The 19314-nt window shown below is 52.3% G+C and overlaps 1 protein-coding gene and 1 non-coding gene across 2 annotated transcripts in view; both read right to left on the reverse strand.

The window, feature by feature from the left end:
• Positions 1 to 570: 570 nt before the first annotated feature.
• Positions 571 to 19314, reverse strand: part of ATG16L2 (autophagy related 16 like 2) — a 74485-nt gene continuing 55741 nt past the window's right edge. The window contains exons 11-18 of the mRNA XM_015410460.1: positions 15940 to 16010; positions 12485 to 12556; positions 8349 to 8469; positions 8112 to 8217; positions 7789 to 7938; positions 4507 to 4554; positions 1585 to 1686; positions 571 to 733 (exon numbers count right to left, since the gene is read on the reverse strand). Of these exons, the coding sequence (XP_015265946.1) occupies positions 646 to 733; positions 1585 to 1686; positions 4507 to 4554; positions 7789 to 7938; positions 8112 to 8217; positions 8349 to 8469; positions 12485 to 12556; positions 15940 to 16010 (758 nt within the window). The 3' untranslated portion in view covers positions 571 to 645. The remainder of the gene's footprint in view (positions 734 to 1584; positions 1687 to 4506; positions 4555 to 7788; positions 7939 to 8111; positions 8218 to 8348; positions 8470 to 12484; positions 12557 to 15939; positions 16011 to 19314) is intronic.
• Positions 5716 to 5787, reverse strand: TRNAA-UGC. The gene has a single exon. It is a non-coding gene; the product is annotated as a tRNA-Ala (tRNA).

The raw sequence follows: 19314 nt of genomic DNA on the forward strand, positions 1-19314 counted from the left end.
ATCGTGTCCCCTCTAAGCCTTCTCTTTCCCAGGCTAACAGACCCAACTCTTTCAGCCTTTCCTCAGAAGACTTGGATTCCAACCCTCTCACCATCCTGGTTGCCCTTTTCTGGACACGCTCGAGCTTGTCAACCTCCTTCCTCAAATGTGGTGCCCAGAACTGGACACAGGACTCCAGGTGAGGCCTGACCAGAGCAGAACAGAGCGGAACGACCACCTCCCGCATGATCTGGGCACAGTGCAGAAGTTCATGCACCCGAAGATTGCATTCGCTTTATTCGCAGCCACATCACACTGTTGGCCCACCTATCACCTTGAGCCTGTTTTTTGGAAAGGTGTCCAAGCAGCGCTTGAGAGAGTCCCTAAAAGGAAAAGTGAAGACTGCTCTTCCCAGACCGAGGCCCTCAGTGTTCGGGGGAGGCCCTTTGCCGTTAGGCCGAAGCCTGCCGGGTTCCAGTCCTCAAACGTCCCTCGTTAAAAAGCCCGTCCGTTTTCAGCGCTGGCACCTCGAAGAGAGGGATCCAGGGTGCCGGCGTCTGAGGAAGACTTGGTCACTCGCTGGTAACCCAGAACACACTATGGGGGGACAGAGAAGGACGGGGCGGCCACAGAGGAGTCCTTCACCACCCGACCCCAGGACGGGGGCTACGTCCACAGGACCAACTTCCGACACTGGTCCACGCTTCCAATGTACAGCCCGGAGGGAGACCAGGCCACCGCGTTCACTGAAGACCTGGAGGAAAGGGAAGAGAAAAACAGCCCACCAGTCACATCTGTCCCTTTCAGGCCGCGAACAGAATCCGCCCAGAAGGGTTGACATTTGCCACCAGCGGTCTTCCACTGCAGCTCTTGGGAGCACCACGCCACTGAGGGGGTGGCACAGGGTTGGAGGGCTACACACACACGAAGGGGCCATATCACCTCCTGCCTGGCTCTCCAGGGTCTCAGGCAGGGGTCTTTCCCATCACCTCCTGCCTGGTCCTTTCAAACTGGAGATGCCGGGGATTGAACCTGGGACCTTCTGCATGCCAAGCAGAGACTCTTCCACTGAGCCACGGCCCCTCAACCCTTGGAAATACAAGCGATACAGAATGGACCGCCCAGGCTAGCACGATCCTGTCGGATCTCCGACGCTAAGCAGGGTCGGCCCTGTTTAGCATCGGGATGGGAGACCACCAAGGAAGTCCGGGGTCAGGATGCTTGCCTTGAAAACATTACCGGGTTGCCATCATTTATTTATTTATTTATTGGACTTTTACCCCGCCCTCCCGCCGAGGCGGCTCAGGGCGGCTTACAGTAGTTGAACCTGGCCGCGCCTTGAGGACTCTTCCCACCCAGACGTTTGTCCCCTGGGACTCAAGGGGATTATGCACTGAAGATCAAGAGGGTAACACCTCAGACAAGCGGGTTCCGTTGACGAGGGTCGCAGAAATACGAAACGAGCATTCGGCACAAGTCAGCCTGCAGACACGACGCGGAAGGACCACGCTCTTTCACTCAGCTTGCAACTCTATGACCTCACCCCTCCCACCCACCCCGGTCTCAGCTCCGTGGTTTCGCGGCCTCCCCCTCTGAGCGGCTCACCCGTGAACCGCTGCCAAGCTGCTCTCCAGATGGCCCGTCTCGATGTTCCAGAGGAAGAGGGTGCCGTCGGCAGAACCCACCAAGGCGTAGCTCTTGTCCGGGCTGGAGCGGAAGAGAAGAAACTGGAGTCTCAGTGCGGCACCAGAGAGGGGGGATCTCTGGCCGCCCTGGAGTGGGGCTCGGTGGAATCAACGGACTGGGGCTAAGGGGGTACGGGGCCCTGCAGAAAAGCAGTATGTATTTTAATTCTGGCTTTCAAACACTTTTGAAAGCCCCACGAGGAAAGGCTGAGGGACTTGAGAATGTTCAGCTCTGACAGAACTACGGCTTGCCCAAGGTCATCCAGCAGCTGCAAGTGGAGGAGTGGGGAATCAAACCCGGTTCTCCCAGATTAAAGTCCGCGCACTTCACCACTCCACCAAAGAAGAGGAGGAGGAGGAGGAGATTGGATTTATACCCTGCCCTTCACTCGGAGTCTCAGAGCGGCTGACAAACTCCTTTCCCTTCCCCTCCCCACAACAGACACCCTGTGAGGTCGGTGGGGCTGAGAGAGCTCTTGACAGAAACTGCTCTTTCTTCAAGAACAGCTCTGACAGAACTACGGCTTGCCCAAGGTCGTCCAGCAGGTGCAAGTGGAGGAGTGGGGAATCCAACCCAGTTCTCCCAGATTAGAGTCCGCGCCCTTAACCACGACACCAAACTGGCTGTCACTTGGAGGAGGAGGGTAGGGAGCTCTTCCTGTTGGCAGCAGAGAGGACTCACAAGAAGGGGTTTGAATTAAGGGCGGGAAGGTAACAGCTGGATCTTAGGGGAAACTTTTTTACAGTCAGAGTCATGCCACAGTGGAATCAGCTGCGTTCAGAGGTGGTGAGCTCCCCCTCGCTGGCAGTCTTCAAGCAGCGGCTGGACAAACACTGGTCAGGGACACTCTACTAGGCAGATCCTGCATTGAGCAGGGGGATAGAATAGACGGCCTCTATATAGCCCAACGCTGTGTGATTTTATGATTCTATTATCATAATGGTTTCATAATGTAAGTGTATCAGGTCTCTTTTAGATGGGTAGCCGCCCTCGTATGGGCAGAAAGGTGGGATATAAATTTTGTAATGAATAATAACAACACGTATTATTTATTTTAAGTGGGGTTTTTTTAAAAAAAAATCTGCCTTTTCAATCAATCAGGGCCCCCCCAAGGCGGCACACATTAAAAATAAAGCCATGAAAAACAAGATTTAAAAATCTTTAATTTTATTTAGTTATTTATTAAATTGAATTTATGAGGCCGCCCTTCCCTGCAAGCAGGGCCCAGGGCAGCTTGCGACAGAAATAAATACAATAGTCAGTTTTAAAAAACCAAAATTAGAATACCTAAAGAATAAGAGGAAGATTGGATTTATTTTCCACCCTTCACTTGGAGTCTCAGAGCGGCTTATAAACTCCTCCCCCTCGCCCTCCCCACAACAGACACCCTGTGAGGTAGGTAGGGCTGAGAGAGCTCTGACAGAAACGGCTCTTGAGAGAACAGCTCTGAGAGAACTTGTGACTGACCCAAGGTCACCTAGTTGGCTGCATGCAAAGGAGTGGGAATCAAACCCGGTTCTCCTACATTAGAGTCTGCACACTTAACCAAGACACCAATAGAAGGAGGCAGACAAACCACCCCGGGGATTTTGGTGCTACAACCAAGAAGGCCCTTTCATGGGGTTGCCACCTGCAGACCCTGCATGGTCTCTGAAGACTGGCATGAGCGGGGGGGAGGGGGTGTCCTATGGCGAGCATACAGGGCTGCCTGCATGCCACTGGCAAAAAAGAAGCTTTGGGAGTGGAGGGGGCCTGGAAGAAGAAGAGAAGAAGAAGAGATTGGATGTATACCCCGCCCTTCACTACCTGAAGGAGTCTCAGAGCGGCTTACAAACTCCTTTCCCTTCCCCTCCCCACAACAGACACCCTGTGAGGCAGGTGGGGCTGAGAGAGCTCTTGACAGAAACTGCTCTTTTTCAAGGACAGCTCTTATCAGAGCTACGGCTTGCCCAAGGTCATCCAGCCAGGTGCAAGTGGAGGAGTGGGGAATCAAACCCGGCTCTCCCAGAATAAAGTCGCGCACTTAACCACCACACCAAACTGGCTCCAAAAAAGCACAGAGACCACCTATTCAATATGTCCAGTCTCCTTTTCCACTGCAGGACTCTAGAGAGCTTGTGTCTAAAGCACAACTTGGCCAGTGTCCCCTCTAAGCCGAGTCAGTGTGAGCTAGCCCACAGTTTTTTAGCCTCCGGCTCACACATTTTTGTCTTCGCTCAGGAAGGATGGGGCTCCAGAGCAAACTGATTTCTGCAGCAGCCAAATCGCTGTCTCACGACTTTAATGCTGGGAGTTCACAAAGCAGGATTTTTGCTCACGAGAGTCCACAGCTTAGAGGGGGCGTTGAACGTGACTGCCAAAAGACCCACCAAATATATTACCAACTTGGTAGCCATGCTGAAGAAGAAGAAAAGGAGGAGATTGGATTTATACCCCGCCCTTCACTACCTAAAGGTGTCTCAGAGCGGCTTACAAACTCCTTTCCCTTCCCCTCCCCACAACAGACACCCTGTGAGGCTGGTGGGGCTGAGAGAACTCTGACACAAACTGCTCTTTTTCAAGGACAGCTGTGCCAGAGCTTGTGACTGACCCAAGGTCACACCAGCAGGTGCAAGTGGAGGAGTGGGGAATCAAACCCGGTTCTCCCAGATTAGAGTCCGCGCACTTAACCACTACACCAAACTGGCGAAGAAAACCAGGCGTAATCCAAAAGTGGCAAAGCCAGATAAAATATACCCCAAAAGCAGAATTGAAACAGGCACGAAAAGAAAGGGATGTTGAACCGCAGACTGAGGGTTGGCGTTTGTGGCGTCCCCTGAATCGCTACTGTGGGAGACTCACCTGAACACGGCCTTGGTCCAGTCGGAGCCGCACTTGAATCCTTCGGCCCTGCAAAGGCAAGAAGGTTCTGGTGAAACCAAGAAAGCTTTGTTTGGCGCATTCCCGCCACCGTAATGCCAAGAGCCCAGAGGGCGAAACTGTTCCGCTGGAGCCTTCTGCTTCAGAAGCCAGCTTGCCAACGTTTGAGGAGATACCCTCAAGCCCAAGGACCAGAAAATGCTCCAGTTACAGGTAGTCCCGGGAGGGTAGCCGTGTTGGTCTGCAATAGAAGAACTGGATTTGAGTCCAGTAGTGCCTCGGAGACCAAGACGAATTTTGGGGTATAAGCTTTTGAGAGTCAACGTTTCATATCTGACGAAGGGAGCTTTGACTCTTGAAAGGTTGCACCCCCAAAAACTTGTTGGTCTCTAAGCTGCGACTGGACTGTAATCTAGAATTTACAGATGCATCCTGAATATACAAGGTGCTGGACATGGCTAAGTGGCAGAGCCTCTGCTTGGCATGCAGAAGGTCCCAGGTTCAATCCCTGGCATCTCCAGTTGAAAGGACCAGGCAGGAGGTGATGAGAAAGATCTCCGCCTGAGACCCTGGAGAGCTGTAATGAGGGGCTGTGGCTCAGTTGAAGAGCCTCTGCCTAGCATGCAGAAGATCCCAGGTTCAATCCCCGGCATCTCCCGTTGAAATGGACCAGGCAGGAAGTGATGGGAAAGACCTCCGCCTGAGAACCCTGGAGAGCAGCTGCCAGTCTGAGTAGACAATACTCACTTTGATGGACTGAGGGTCTGATTCAGTATAAGGCAAGTGCATGCCGGGGATGGAACCTGGGGCCTTCCACATGCCAATCAGAGGCTCTTCCACTGAGCCACGGCGCCTCCTTAACTATCCAGGGTCTCAGGCGGAAGTCTTTCCCATCACCTCCTGCCTGGTCCTTTTAACTGGAGATACTGAGGACTGAACTTGGGACCTTCTGCATGCAAAGCAGAGGCTCTTCCACTGAGCCACAGGCCCTCCATGGCTCTCCAGGGTCTCAGGCAGGGGTCTTTCCCATCACCTATAACCTGATCCTTTTTAACTGGAGATGCCAGGGATTGAACCTGGGGCCTTCTCCATGCAAAGCAGAGGCTATTCCACTGAGCCACAGCCCCTCCCTAGCTCTCCAAGGTCTCAGGCAGAGGTCTTTCCCATCACCTCCTGCCTGGTCCTGTTAACTGGAGATGCCGGGGATTGAACCTGGGACCTTCTGCATGCAAAGCAGAGGCTCTGCCACTGAGCCACAGCCCCTCTGTACAGCTCTCCAGGGTCTCAGGCAGAGGCCTTTCCCATCACCTCCTGCCTGGTCCTGTTAACTGGTAATGCCGGGGATTGAACTTGGGACCTTCTGCATGCCAAGCAGATGCTCTATCACTGGGCCATAGGCCCCTCCCTGAACAGACAAAGAGTCACAGAATCACAGAGTTGGACGGGGCCATTCAGTTTGGTGTGTTGGTTAAGTGCGCGGACTCTAATCTGGTAGAACCAGGTTTGATTCCCCACTCCTCCACTTGCACCTGCTGGATGACCTTGGGCAAGCCGTAGTTCTGTCAGAGCTGTTCTCTCAAGGGCAGTTCTCGAGAGAGCTCTCTCAGCCCCACCGACCTCACAGGGTGTCTGTTGTGGGTAGGGGAAGGGAAAGGAGGTTGTAAGTCGCTCTGAGACTCCGAGTGACGGGCGGGGTATAAATCCAATCTCTTCTTCTTCTTCCTCTTCCTCTTCTTCATCATACAGGCCATCTAATCCAACCTCCTGCTCAATGCAGGATCAGCCTAGAGCATCCCTTGCAAGTGGCTGATCCTGCATTGAGCAGAGGGGTGGACTAGATGGCCTGTACGGCCCCTTCCGACTCTGTGATTCTATGACTCTTTGTGCGTTTAGGGAGGCGTCATGGCTCAGTGGTATTGCCTCTGCTTGGCGTGCAGAAGGTCCCAGGTTCAATCCCTGGCATCTCCAGCTAAAAAGGACCAGGCAGGAGGTGATGGGAAAGACCTCAGCCTGAGACCCCGGAGAGCTGTAAAGAGGGGCCGTGGCTCAGTGGAAGAGCCTCTGCTTGGCACGCAGAAGGCCCCAGGTTCAATCCCCGGCATCTCCAGCTAAAAAGGACCAGGCTGTAGGGGATGGGAAAGACCTCCTCAGCCTGAGACCCTGGAGAGCTGCAAAGAGGGGGCCGTGGCTCAGTGGCAGAGCCTCTGCTTGGCGTGCAGAAGGTCCCAGGTTCAATCCCCGGCATCTCCAGCTAAAAAGGACCAGGCTGTAGGGGATGGGAAAGACCTCCTCAGCCTGAGACCCTGGAGAGCGGCTGCCAGTCTGAGTAGGCAGTCTTGACCTTGATGGGCTCAGGGTCTGACTCAGTAAAAGACAGCTTCATGTATCCATTCAATTTTTGCTCACGAGAGTCCACAGCTTAGAGGGGTCGTTGAACGTGACTTCCGAAACACCCACCAAATATATTACCAACCTCACACCAGCCATAAGGGGGCCATGAGAATTAACAGATGGGGGAATGAGGCCGGAAGCACAATGACCTTCCCTTTGGCAAACTCAGGCTGAATCACAGAGTTTGAAGGGACCATCAGAGGCCATCTAGTCCACCTCCTGCTCAATGCAGGATCAGCCTAGATCATCCCTGACACGGGTTTGTCCAGTCGCTGCTTAGAGACTGCCAGGGAGGGGGAGCTCACCCCCTCCCCAGGAAGCCCATTCCACTGCTGAACTACTCGTTTTTTGTAAAAAAAGTTTTCCCTTCCCGCCCTTGATTTAAACCCGTTCTTGCGAGTCCCCTCCTCTGCGGCCAACAGGAACAGCTCCCTGCCCTCTTCTAAGTGACAGCCCTTCAAAGACTTCAAGAGAGCCATCCTGTCCCCCCTCAACCTCCTCTTCTCCAGACTGAGCATCCCCAAGAAATCCCTCGGCCTTTCCTCCGAGGGCTTTTTGGTCTCCAGGCCCCCGATCATCCTCGCCACTCTCCTCTGCACCCGCTCCGTTCTGCCCACATCCTTTTCGAAGTGAGGCCTCCAGAACTGCACACAGGACTCTAGGGGTGGCCTGGCCAATGCAGTGTACAGCAGGACTATCACATCTTGCAATCTGGATGTTACTCCTCTGTTGATACACCCCAAGACCGCATTAGCCCTTTTTGCTGCTGCATCACACTGGCTGCTCAAACGGGCTCAGGCCTCCCCAGCCTGACACTCACCCTCCATCTCCTCAAATCAGCAGCCCAGTTGCCTCGGGGTCTCCAGCCCCTACCTGAACACCTGCCGGACGTTGTGCATGCGTAGATCGATGACTTTGAGGGCGTTGTCTCGGGAGCAGCTCAGCAGGTGCAGCTGGTCGGCGCTGATGCTCAAGGAAGTCACCTTGCCCTCCTCTGGAATCACCTGCGTGCAGCCGGGCTCCCTGGGGGGATAACAGAAGGGTGGGGCGGGCCATCAATTCTACAGGGAAGGCTTCAGAGGACATACATCGAGCGGCCACGTTTATTTGCCCATCATTAAAACCCACCAGAAGAGGAAAGCCCTGCATGCAAAACCGATCCTGTCGGGCCCGGGCCCGGGGACTCGGGAGCTCACCTGCTGTCCCAGAACCGGATCGTCTTGTCGTGGTGTCCGCTGATTATGACGGTGTCGCAGCAGGCGATGTCGTTGCAATAGGAGAAGACGTTGATGGTTCTGGAACCTGCCACGAGGACCGCAACGTGAGCCTGGGAGGGGCGGGGCAGGCCTCGACGAGAAAGGGCCAGCATCCCCCCCCCATGCACACACAGTGTGTTGCAGCGTTAGGGTCCCACACACCCCTCTGCCACTCACATGCTCCCTTGCACAAATCCCACTCCTTCACCGTCCGGTCTCGGCTGCCTGTCACCGCCTGGTGCCGGGTGGACCTGAACTTGGCCGCCGTCACCTTGTCTGCGTGACCGGTGAGGATCTCCTAGACAACAGGAGAGAGGGAGGGTTTTTTTAACATTTAATTCAGCTAGAAGAAGAGGGAGAAGAGTTTGCATTGATACCCCGCCCTTCACTCGGAGTCTCAGAGCGGCTTACAAACTCCTTTCCCATCCCCTCCCCACAACAGACACCCTGTGAGGTAGGCGGGGCTGAGAGAGCTCTGACAGAAACGGCTCTTTTCCAAGGACAGCTCTGAGAGAACTGTGGCTTGCCCAAGGTCATCCAGCAGCTGCAAGTGGAGGAGTGGAGAATCAAACCCGGTTCTCCCAGATTAGAGTCCGTACACTTAACCACTACACCACACTGGGGACCCAAAGCAGTCTTCGTTGTTCTTCTCTGCTCCGTTTCATCCTCGTAAGAACCCTGTGAGGTAGGCAAGGCTAAGGGAGTGTGACTGGCCCAAGGTCACCCAGCGAGCTTCCATGGAACAAGTGGGGATTCGAACCTGGTTTTCCAGATCCTAGTGTGACACTTGTAACCACTATACCACACTGCTTACAAGACAGATTACTTTTTAATGGCCCTTCCCATGTGGGTGTTAGTCAGACATGAAACTAGACAAGAAGAAGAAGAAGAAGAAGAAGAAGAAGAAGAAGAAGAAGAAGAAGAAGAAGAAGAAGAAGAAGAAGAAGAGGAGGAGGAAGAAGAGGAGGAGGAGGAGGAGGAGGAGGAGGAGGAGGAGGAGGAGGAGCATGTTTGATTACTACCAGGAGGAGGAGGAGGAGGAGGAAATTGGATTTATACCCCGTCCTTCACTACCCAAAGGAGTCTCAGAGCAGCTTACAATCTCCTTCTCCTCCACACAACAGGCACCTGGTGATGTAGGCAGGGCTGAGAGAGCCCTTTCGAGGACTGCTCCTGAGAGAACTGCTCTGAGAGAACTTGTCACTGACCCAAGGTCACACCAGCAGCTGCATGAGGAGGAGTGGGGGATCAAACCCGGCTCTCCCAGATTAAAGAATGAGCATCACCCCCTTCCCAGAAACACCACCTCGGGCCTTAAAAAGAAGTTTAAAGGACACTTTGTTCCAGAGGGTGGCTGTCTTGGTCTGCAGGAGGATGAGCCGGGTTCGAGTCCAGCAGCACCTTAGAGACGAGCAAGATTTCCAAGGCATGAGTTTTGGGGAGTCAAAACTCCCTTTGTCTGACTCCTCATCGTTTGACTCTACCCTGAAAAGCTCCGATCCTGAGAATCTTCTCTCTCAGGGGCTACTGGGCTCAAATCCAGCTCTGCAGAACCAGAGACACCAGAACCTCAATTAACTAATCAACGTTATTGCGCCCCTCAGGATAGTCCGAAGCCTTCCGTGTGAAGTCCCAGTTAGCGGCTGGATTTCATCGTACACGTTGTTTTGTTAAGGGCAGTGGAAGGCCCTTACTACGTAGAAAATTCACAACCACCTTCCCACTCCCCAGTGACCCCTGCTCTGTTAGGGGATCCTGGAGGGGTTTTTGTCATCTTCTGGGCGTGGAGCAGGGGGTCACTGGGGGTATGTATGGGGGGGAGGTATTTGTGAATTTCCTGCCTTCTGCAGGGGGTTGGACTAGATGACCCTGGAGGCCCCTTCCAACTCTATGATTCTATAAGATACAATTACATCCCTGGAATGACATTGCCTAGGAGTACCCAGTGGAAACCGCTCTGGTCAGCACACAGACTGTACCTGCTGCAGTGGCAGCGACACAGTGCCAGCAACAGACTGTACTTGCTGTGGCCACAGGGACACAGCACCAGGGACTGATTGTGCTTGCTGCGGCGGCAGGGACGCGGTGCCAGCAGCAACCAGCACTTAATCCTTACTGTTTGGGAAGGGCGCAACAGCAACAACAACAACCCCCCCCCAACAATTTCCAAAGGCATTCAGCTTTGGAGGTTAATTAAATGGCAACGTCTCTGCCTTGCCCCCCGGCAGCAACGAGGGTGATAATCTGCAGGCAGCAGGCAGCGAGGGCAAACAAGCGCAAGCCCTTCAAGGCCAAGGCGCCGGAAGCTTAACTGGTGACGCACATTTGAAGTGAACAGGGCAGAATTCCCCCAGCACCACCCCTATTCAACTGCAACATCATGTCTGTTAATTAGAGATCAGGCAATTAGATATGGGCCTAAGGAAGCTCCTGGGGGAGGAGGCGACATGCCCGACTTGGCAAACTGCTTGGAGAAGCGATCCTTTCCACTCGCTTGGCAGCACTTAAGCCTCTACCTTGGAGCACCATTAAGAACATAAGAGAAGCCAGTGTTGGATCAGGCCAAAGGCCCATCCAGGCCAACAGTCTGTGTCACACAGGGGCCAGAAATACCAGGGGCCATCAGGAGGTCCAGCAGTGGGGCCAGGACACTAGAAGCCCTCCCACTGTTGACCCCCCCCCCCAAGGACCAAGAAGACAGAACATCCCTTGACCCAGACAGAGAGTTCCCACCTATAGCTTGCGGCTAATGCCACTGACAGACCTCTGCTGCTGCATATCTATATATCTAATAGCGAAGGCGCCCCTGCATGCGGATATCTAAATCAGCACATTGGGGGCACCTGGGGGGGGGGGCAGGGAGATTTTCCTGCACACTTGGGGCAGTCCCCAGGTGTGCACAAAAATCTAAAAAGTTGAAAAAAATATAGGGGGGATATTTAAATTCCCCCAAAAGTAAAAGAGCCTTCCCTGCGCATACGCAGGGAACGCTCTGGGAACTCTGCGGCGGACTGGCGGTCGGAAGTCGCTCAGGCCTCGCCGCAGGGGGCGGGGAGAAGGAGTTCAGCGAGGCCACTTGGGCCTCGCCACCAGAGCTGGGGGGGGAAGAGGAGTTTGGTGGGGCCCAGCACCTAGCAGCCGCTCGGGCCTCGCCATCGGAGCCGGGGGGTGGGATGGAGGAGACTGGGGGAGGGGAGGTGGAGGAGATTGGCGAGGGTGTTCCCCATTACTATGAAAGAGGGTCTGCTGTCAAAGAGCGTAATTCAAGTCCAGTAGTGCCTTGGAGAGGGCGTTAAGACGCTGAAATGCAGACCGGAAGGTCGGTAGTTCAGCAGTTCGAGACCCGAGTGCCGCGTGACGGAGTGAGCTCCCGTCTCTGGTCCCAGCTCCTGCCAACCTAGCAGTTCGAAAGCAAGAAATTGCAAGGAGATAAATAGATATGGCTTCGGTGGGAAGGTAACAGTGTTCCATGCGCCTTGGTGTTTAGTCATGCCGGCTACGTGACCACGGAAACGTCTTCGGACAGCACTGGCTCTTTGGCTTGGAAACGGAGATGAGCACTGCACCCTCTAGAGCCGGATTCGACTGGCTTTCAAGCAACGGGGACCTTTACCTTAGCGCCTTGGAGACCCCTCCAGAGTTTCAGGGCATCAGCTTTTGAGACTCAACGCTCACACCGTCAGACACAAGCAGGGGAGAAATGGAGATCTGTGAGTCTTTCTATCCCAGTCGGAAGGTGGGAGGGGTGTTGTAAGGAATTCATTTATTTCGTCAACTAAATAAATAAACAAGAATGCTTGCATAGGATTCAATTATCTTGAGTTGATTCACGAGCGAAGAAGAAGAAGGAGAAGGAGAAGAAGAAGGAGAAGAAGGAGAAGAAGGAGAAGAAGGAGAAGGAGAAGAAGAAGGAGGAGAAGGAGAAGAAGGAGAAGAAGAAGGAGGAGAAGGAGAAGAAGGAGGAGGAGGAGGAGAAGGAGAAGGAGAAGAAGAAGAAGGAGGAGGAGGAGAAGAAGGAGAAGAAGGAGGAGGAGGAGAAGGTCTTCTTGTCAGAGGGCTTGAACTTCCAAGGGGGAAGTGCCTGTCCTTCTTTTAACACCCACCGACAGACACAAGCAGAGTAGAAATGGAGAAGCAGATACCCCCATGGCACCAGTGGAGATTCGAACCTGGGTCTCTTGGACATGAGTCCAGCAATATTAACCACCACACCATGGTGGCTCTCTCGCTGGTTTTTCAGCGATGGGCCCCCAGGCCACACCCAACCGACCCCCTTTCCCGAGCACTTCAAGGAAAACCCGGGCAAAACTCACGCGGCACTTTCCGTCTCCAATCTTCCACAGCTGAGCCACGTTGTTGTAGGAAGCGCCCAAGAGGTGATATCCCTGGGAGGGGGGGGGGAGAGAGGAAAGGGACAGTGGAGATCGGCGGCTTCCCATCGGCGTGGCTACCCGTCACGTCCGACGCTCCCTCTAAGCTGTGGGGTCTTGTGAGCAAAAATTCTACTTTTGTGAGCTCCTGGCATCAAAGTTGTGAGCGAGCCATTGGGCTGCTGCATCAATCAGTTTGCTCCGGAGCCACATCCCTTCCTGAGCTAAGGCAAACATGTGGGCCGGAGGCTAATGCAGAAGGTCCCAGGTTCAATCCCCGGCATCTCCAGCTAAAAGGACCAGGCCGGAGGTGATGGGAAAGAGCAATGAAATTGCTGAGCGGTCGGGTTAGAACGGATAAAAGGAAGTCCTTCTTCACCCAAAGAGTGATTAACACATGGAATTCACTGCCACAGGAAGTGGTGGCGGCTACAAGCATGGGCGGCTTCAAAAGGGAATTAGATGGGCATATGGAGCAGAGGTCCATCAGGGGCTATTAGCCACAAGGTATAGATAGGGGCTCTGGGGCAAGGGATGTTCTTGGTGCTGGGGGGGGGTCAACAGTGGGAGGGCTTCTAATGTCCTGGCCCCACTGCTGGACCCCCTGATGGCACCTGGTATTTTTGGCCACTGTGTGACACAGAGTGTTGGACTGGGTGGGCCTTTGGCCTGATCCAACATTGGCTGCTCTTACGTTCTTATGTTCTTAGACCCTGGAGAGCCATGTAGAGCGGCTGCAGCTCAGTGGCAGAGCCTCTGCTTGGCATGCAGATGGTCCCAGGCTCAATCCCCATTGTGAAGAAGTGGCCTGTATTTAGAATTTCAATAGCCCAATAGCCCAAGACACCTTTCTACTGGCTTCTGCAAGCTAAAATCTGCTCAGGTTTGACTCTCCTTACAAGTGGAAATTAGACAAGCCAGAGAGAACAAAGAGATACCTCGTCACACCCCAGCGGGAGAGTCCCACTTAGGAATATAGATTTTAGGTGACCAAAGAAGAAGAGGAGGAGATTGGATTTATACCCCACCTTTCACTACCCAAGGGAGTCTCAGAGCGGCTTACAAACTCCTTTCCCTTCCTCTTCCCACAACAGACACCCTGTGAGGTTGGCGGGGCTGAGAGAGCTCTGAAAGAACTGCTCCTGAGAGGACGGCTCTGAGAGAACTTGTGACTGACCCAAGGTCACCCAGCAGCTGCATGTGGAGGAGTGGGGAAACCAACCCGGCTCTCCCAGATTAGAGTCCGCGCTCCTAACCGGCTTCTTGAGTGCTTCCTTGTGTCTTTCCTGAATCTCCACCCTTCAGCTTCAGCGGAGGGCTCTGGGTTCTAATACTGAGGAGGAGGAGAACTGTTTCTCCCCGTTCGTTCTCTCCATCCCATGCATAATTTTATACACCTCTATCATGTCGCCCCCAACTCGCCTTCTGTCTAAGCCAAACAGACCTAAGCGTTTTAACCGATACTCGTAACCCAGTCGCTCTAGTCCCCCGAGTGTGACCACGCTGATTTCTCGTTTCTGCACCTTTTCAAGCTCTACAACCGGGGTGTCGAACTCATTTGGTGTAGTGGTTTGCGTGCAAACTCTAAGCTGGGATGAACCGGGTTTGATTCCCCCACTCCTCCACTTGCACCTGCTGGATGACCTTGGGCAAGCCGTACTTCTGGCACAGCTGTTCTTGAAAAGGAGCCGTTTCTGTCAGAGTTCCCTCAGCCCCACCTACCTCACAGGGTGTCTGTTGTGGGGAGGGGAAGGAGTTTGTAAGATGCTCTGAGACTCCCTTGGGTAGTGAAGGGCAGGGTATAAATCCAATCTCCTTTTCTTCTTCATTTGTTATGAGGGCCAGATCTCACATAAATGAGACCTTCTCAGGCCGGGCCACGTGTGTCATAAAATGTAATGCCAGGTAGCGGAGATATAAACTTTATAAAGGACACAAACACAAAGGGGTTCTTTTTCCTTAAAATAAAAACATGCTTAAAACAGTAGCACTCTTGCGATATTTTGTTCATTGAACAGTGTCTGATAACTGACAACTGACACTTCTTGCTCTGAATTATGGCATCAAAATGTCTGTGCTGTTGCAATCCTGAGTGTGCTGTTCAGGCGTGTTATCTGTCAGCTGCAAACCTACGATGACGCAGCAGCAGCAGAACCGGAAGAAGAAGCAGAAGACAGCCAGTTCCACTGCGGGCCTGAGAGAAGCCCTCCGGGGGCCTGATCCGGCCCCTGGGCCACACGTTTGACACCCCTGCTCTACAATATCCATTTTCAGGTGCGGTGATCAGAAATGAACACAGCATTCCCAGTGTGGTCTCGCTGTGAATTTGTATAAGGGCAGGATGAGAGTGGCAGCTTTATTTTCTGTTCCTGTTCTAATTACGGCCAGCATGGAATTTGCGTCTCTCTCAGCAGCCTCACGCTGGGTTGACATTTTCCATCAAGCTTACTCTGGATACTGTGTACAGTTCTGGCCACCGTATCTCCAAAAGGACATTGCAGAGCTGGGAAAAGCAGTGACCAAGATGATGAGGGGGGTTGGAGGCACCTTCCCTAGGAGGAAAGAATCTGGGACTTTTCAGTTTAGAAAAGAGATGGCTAAAGGGGAACGTGATAAAGGTTTGTTCAATGATGCACAGAGTGGAGAGAGTTGAGAAAGAGGAAACTTCCTCCCTCTCCCAAAAGGACAAAAGGAAATACCACTCTATACAGAGCGATTAAAATGTGGAATTCGCTGCCAGAGGATGGAGTTACGGCCATGGGAATAGACAGCTTTAAAAGGGGATTAGGCAGATTCGTAAAAGATAGGTCTATCAGTGGCTGCTAGCTATGGTGACTGAGGCGAAGGGACCTGCATATTCAGAGGCACTAATCCTCTGAATCCCAGAGCCAGGAGGCAACATCTGAGGAAGGCCTCGGCCTCCATGCCCTGTTGTTGGCCTTCCAGAGGAACGGGTTGGCCCCTGTGTGAGACAGTATGCTGGACTAGATGGACCCTCACCGGTCTGATCCAGCAGGGCTCTTCTTAGGTTCTTCTCAGGGGAAGGCCTCGGCCTCTCTGCCCTGTTGTTGGCCCTCCGGAGGAACTGGCTGGCCACTGTGTGAGACGGGAGGCTGGACTGGATGGACCCTCACTGGTCTGACCCAGCAGGGCTCTTCTTACATTCTTAAGTGCAAAACAGAAACCCCAGCCAAGGCTTAATTTGAGCTAGAAACTGAGCAGAACTACACCCCAGGGTATATTTACCACCCCACCCCTGAATATACTTTGCAGGGAAGAGACCAATGAGTATGCCTTGCAAGGAGAGAGTACAGTCTCCAAGCAGAAGCACCTTGCAGTGTAGCTGTCCAGCACCACCCAAAAAACCAGCAGGACTCTACATGGAGGGTCCCACTCACCGACGGGTCGAAGTCGAGGCTGGTGATGCCCCCAGTAGCTCCTTCCAGCATCTGCATGTGCTCAAGGCGACCTGAAAAGAAGAAGAAGAGGAAGAGATTGGATTTATACCCCGCCCTTCACTACCCAAGGGAGTCTCAGAGGGGCTCACAAACTCCTTTCCCTTCCCCTCCCAACAGACACCCTGTGAGGCAGGTAGGGCTGAGAGAGGTCTGACAGAAACGGCTCTTTTTCAAGAACAACTGTGCCAGAGCTTGTGACTGACCCAAGGTCACATCAGCAGGTGTAAGTGGAGGAGTGGGGAATCAAACCCGGTTCTCCCAGATTAGAGTCCGCAAACTTAACCACTACACCAAACTGGCTTTAACCTTTCTTCACAGAAGAAGAAGGGATTGAATTTATACCCTGCCCTTCACTACTCGAAGGAGTCTCAGAGCGATTTAAAATCCCCTTCCCCTTCCCCTCCCCAAAACAGACACGCTGTGAGGTAGGTGGGGCTGAGAGAGCTTGTGAGAGGACAGCTCTGAGAGAGCTTGTGACTGACCCAAGGTCACCCAGCTGGCTGCATGCAGAAGAGCGGGGAATCGAACCCGGTTCTCCCAGATTAGAGTCTGCGCTCTTAACCACTACACCAAACTGGCTCTCAACGGGAAGCTGTTCATCCCTTTAATCATATATTTGCCCTTTTGATCATTTTAGTTGCCCTTTTAATCCTTTTAAGTGCCACCAGAACAGACTCCCCAAACGCTGAATGCGGCTGACGCCACTTCGATGCAAAACCTCCTTTTAGAGTCACCTGGCCGAACCATCCTTTTTCCGGTGGGGCGATTTTTTTAAAAACACAAATTTTATTTAATGCCTTCTCAAAGCACAAGACCACCAAGACCAGAAAAGGCTCATAGAAACACACAGTTTGTTGGCAGTGCATGGAGAAACAAAAAAGAGGCATTTAGACACATCGACAAAGGCTCTAGCGGTGCAGTCGCCGTAACTATTTAAAACTGCTCGTGCTACCCAGGCCGACGGAACAAAGAGACAGCTGGAGAGAACGACTTAATTAAACTTCACAAACACAGCGACGACCAAACACAGAGCTCCAAGAAGCAAGCGCAGGATGTGGTAAACTATCTTTGCCCTTTAAAAATGTGGTTTCCAGGGAGCAGCGAAACAAAAACAAACTCCCGTGGTTTAAGAAGAGAGAGAAGAAGAAATTGGATTTATACCTTGCCCTTCACTACCCGAAGGAGTCTCAGAGCGGCTGACAAACTCCTTTCCCTTCCCCTCCCCTCCCCACAACAGGCACCCTGTGAGGTCGGCGGGGCTGAGAGAGCTCTTTTGAGGACTGCCCTTGAGAGAACAGCCCTGAGAGAATTTATGACTGAAGACGAAGAGACTGGATTTATACCCCGCCCTTCACTCGGAGTCTCAGAGCGGCTTACCATCTCCTTTCCCTCCCCCTCCCCACAACAGACACCCTGTGAGGTGGGTGGGGCTGAGAGAGCTCTGACACAAACTGCTCTTTCAGGAACAGCTGTGCCAGAGCTTGTGACTGACCCAAGGTCACATCAGCAGGTGCAAGTGGAGGAGTGGGGTTCTCCCAGATTAGAGTCCACACATTTAACCACTACACCAAACTGGCTTACTTGGAATACTGTGTACAGTTCTGGCCACCGTATCTCTTTTGTCATAGGGAAAGTGTTCCAACCCTTTTATCATTCGAGTTGCCCTTTTCTGCACTTTTTCCAAAGCTATAATATTCTTTTTAAGGTGTGGTGACCAGAACTGCACACACCAGAGGTTGTTCCACCAGAGGTTGTAATATTTCGTTTAGTTGTACATTAAGATTTTCTAAAGTAGATTGTTCTGTCTTTTGCAATGCCGATTTCAAAGCTGCCTGCAACGTTTTAACTGTAACCGGTTCATTGCCTTGGTCTTTTTTCTTTGTCGCGCTGTGTTCCGATGCCATTTTGATTTGGCGTGTAAGCGCACCGTTAGGCTGCTTCATCTGCGTTGGCGAGGTTAAGGCTTGTAGAAAGTTTTTAATGGGACTTCCGGTACGGCGTTGAACCGGGCGGGCGCGTTGCGCTTCGCCGGAGCCTCCGTGGCTCCTAGGAGTCCCCCTGGGCGACCTGGGTGGGCTTCTCCTGACCCTCCTGGAGGGAGGGTTGGCAACAGAGGGCTTGTGGTGGCCCCTCCCCGAATTCGGCAAACGGAGAGGTGTCCGTCAGTGCCCAGAAGCGGGACCGCGGTATGGCGGAGGCAGGGTCTCCCATGCCTCTAAGCAACGACCATCCGGACTTTTAAACTGGTGGATTACTTTTGATTTTGAGCATTGGCTTCCGTATCACACGTTGGATATCTGATGGTTTGCACTTTTTTCGAAATGGAACTCTACCGCCTCTTGTTAGGACCCTCCCTACTCGTGTAAGAAAAACGGCCAGAGAAGGTACAAGGGAACTGAGAGGGGGAAAAAAGGCTCGAGGGGGTAAGAGTTAAAACTGTTACTGGAAATAATATGTGTTTTACTTGGCAAAATCGATAAAAATTAATAGAACTGTTGCTTTGGAAGTGCTAAGGAACGTTTGTACTATATATTTAAAAAAGCACCTTCAGAGATTGGTGAAACCAGATGAGAAAATGGCGGCAGCATCTATTTGCGAGGAAGTAATTTTGAAACTTAAAGAGGAACTTAGATCAGAACAGTTTCAAGAAAGCTTGAGAGATGAAATAGGTAAAGCATGGCAATTGGTATGGGACAAGGCTTTTGGAAATTCCCAGCCTTTCGGTGTAGCAGACAAAGGCATTGAAGAACCAACTCAAGAGATACAAGCTCAAATTGGCTCGCAGGAGGTGACACAGACACAGACTGAAAAATGGCAAGAAATGCAGCCCGAGCTGCAACATTTACAGACAGAAGCAGGGATAAAAGAAACAGCTCTGATAAGAGGGACATTGGAAAGTGGGGAAAAGCAAAAAAAAAGAAGGACAAAAAAACGGTGGCTTAAGTCTTCTAGGAAAGGAAAAATTGCAGAAAAGAGGGGGAAAATAAAGAAAAATATGAACAAATTTGGAGACATCAATCAACTGAACGGGGACGGAAATATTTATGGAAAGGGCCACTCACTGAATATACTAAAGGAGTATAAAAACGCTCGGCATCTGCGAGAAAACGGAGAAAATCAACTTAAAAAGGAACATTTTGTGTTTCATAACAGACAGGAAGTACACGGAAAAGAGATGGGTTAAGTGCAGAGGGGCCAACGTTAGTATGGATAGCAGAAATATCTTGGTGAAGTAACTGTATAAGGAAATGGAGTTAGTTTGTAACTAAATAAATTTTGATGTTGGCATGTGTAGCACTAATATTTGTATGAAAT

This window comes from Gekko japonicus, unplaced genomic scaffold, assembly GCF_001447785.1.
Source record: "Gekko japonicus isolate JY-2015 unplaced genomic scaffold, Gekko_japonicus_V1.1 scaffold2086, whole genome shotgun sequence".
NCBI lineage: Eukaryota > Metazoa > Chordata > Lepidosauria > Squamata > Gekkonidae > Gekko > Gekko japonicus.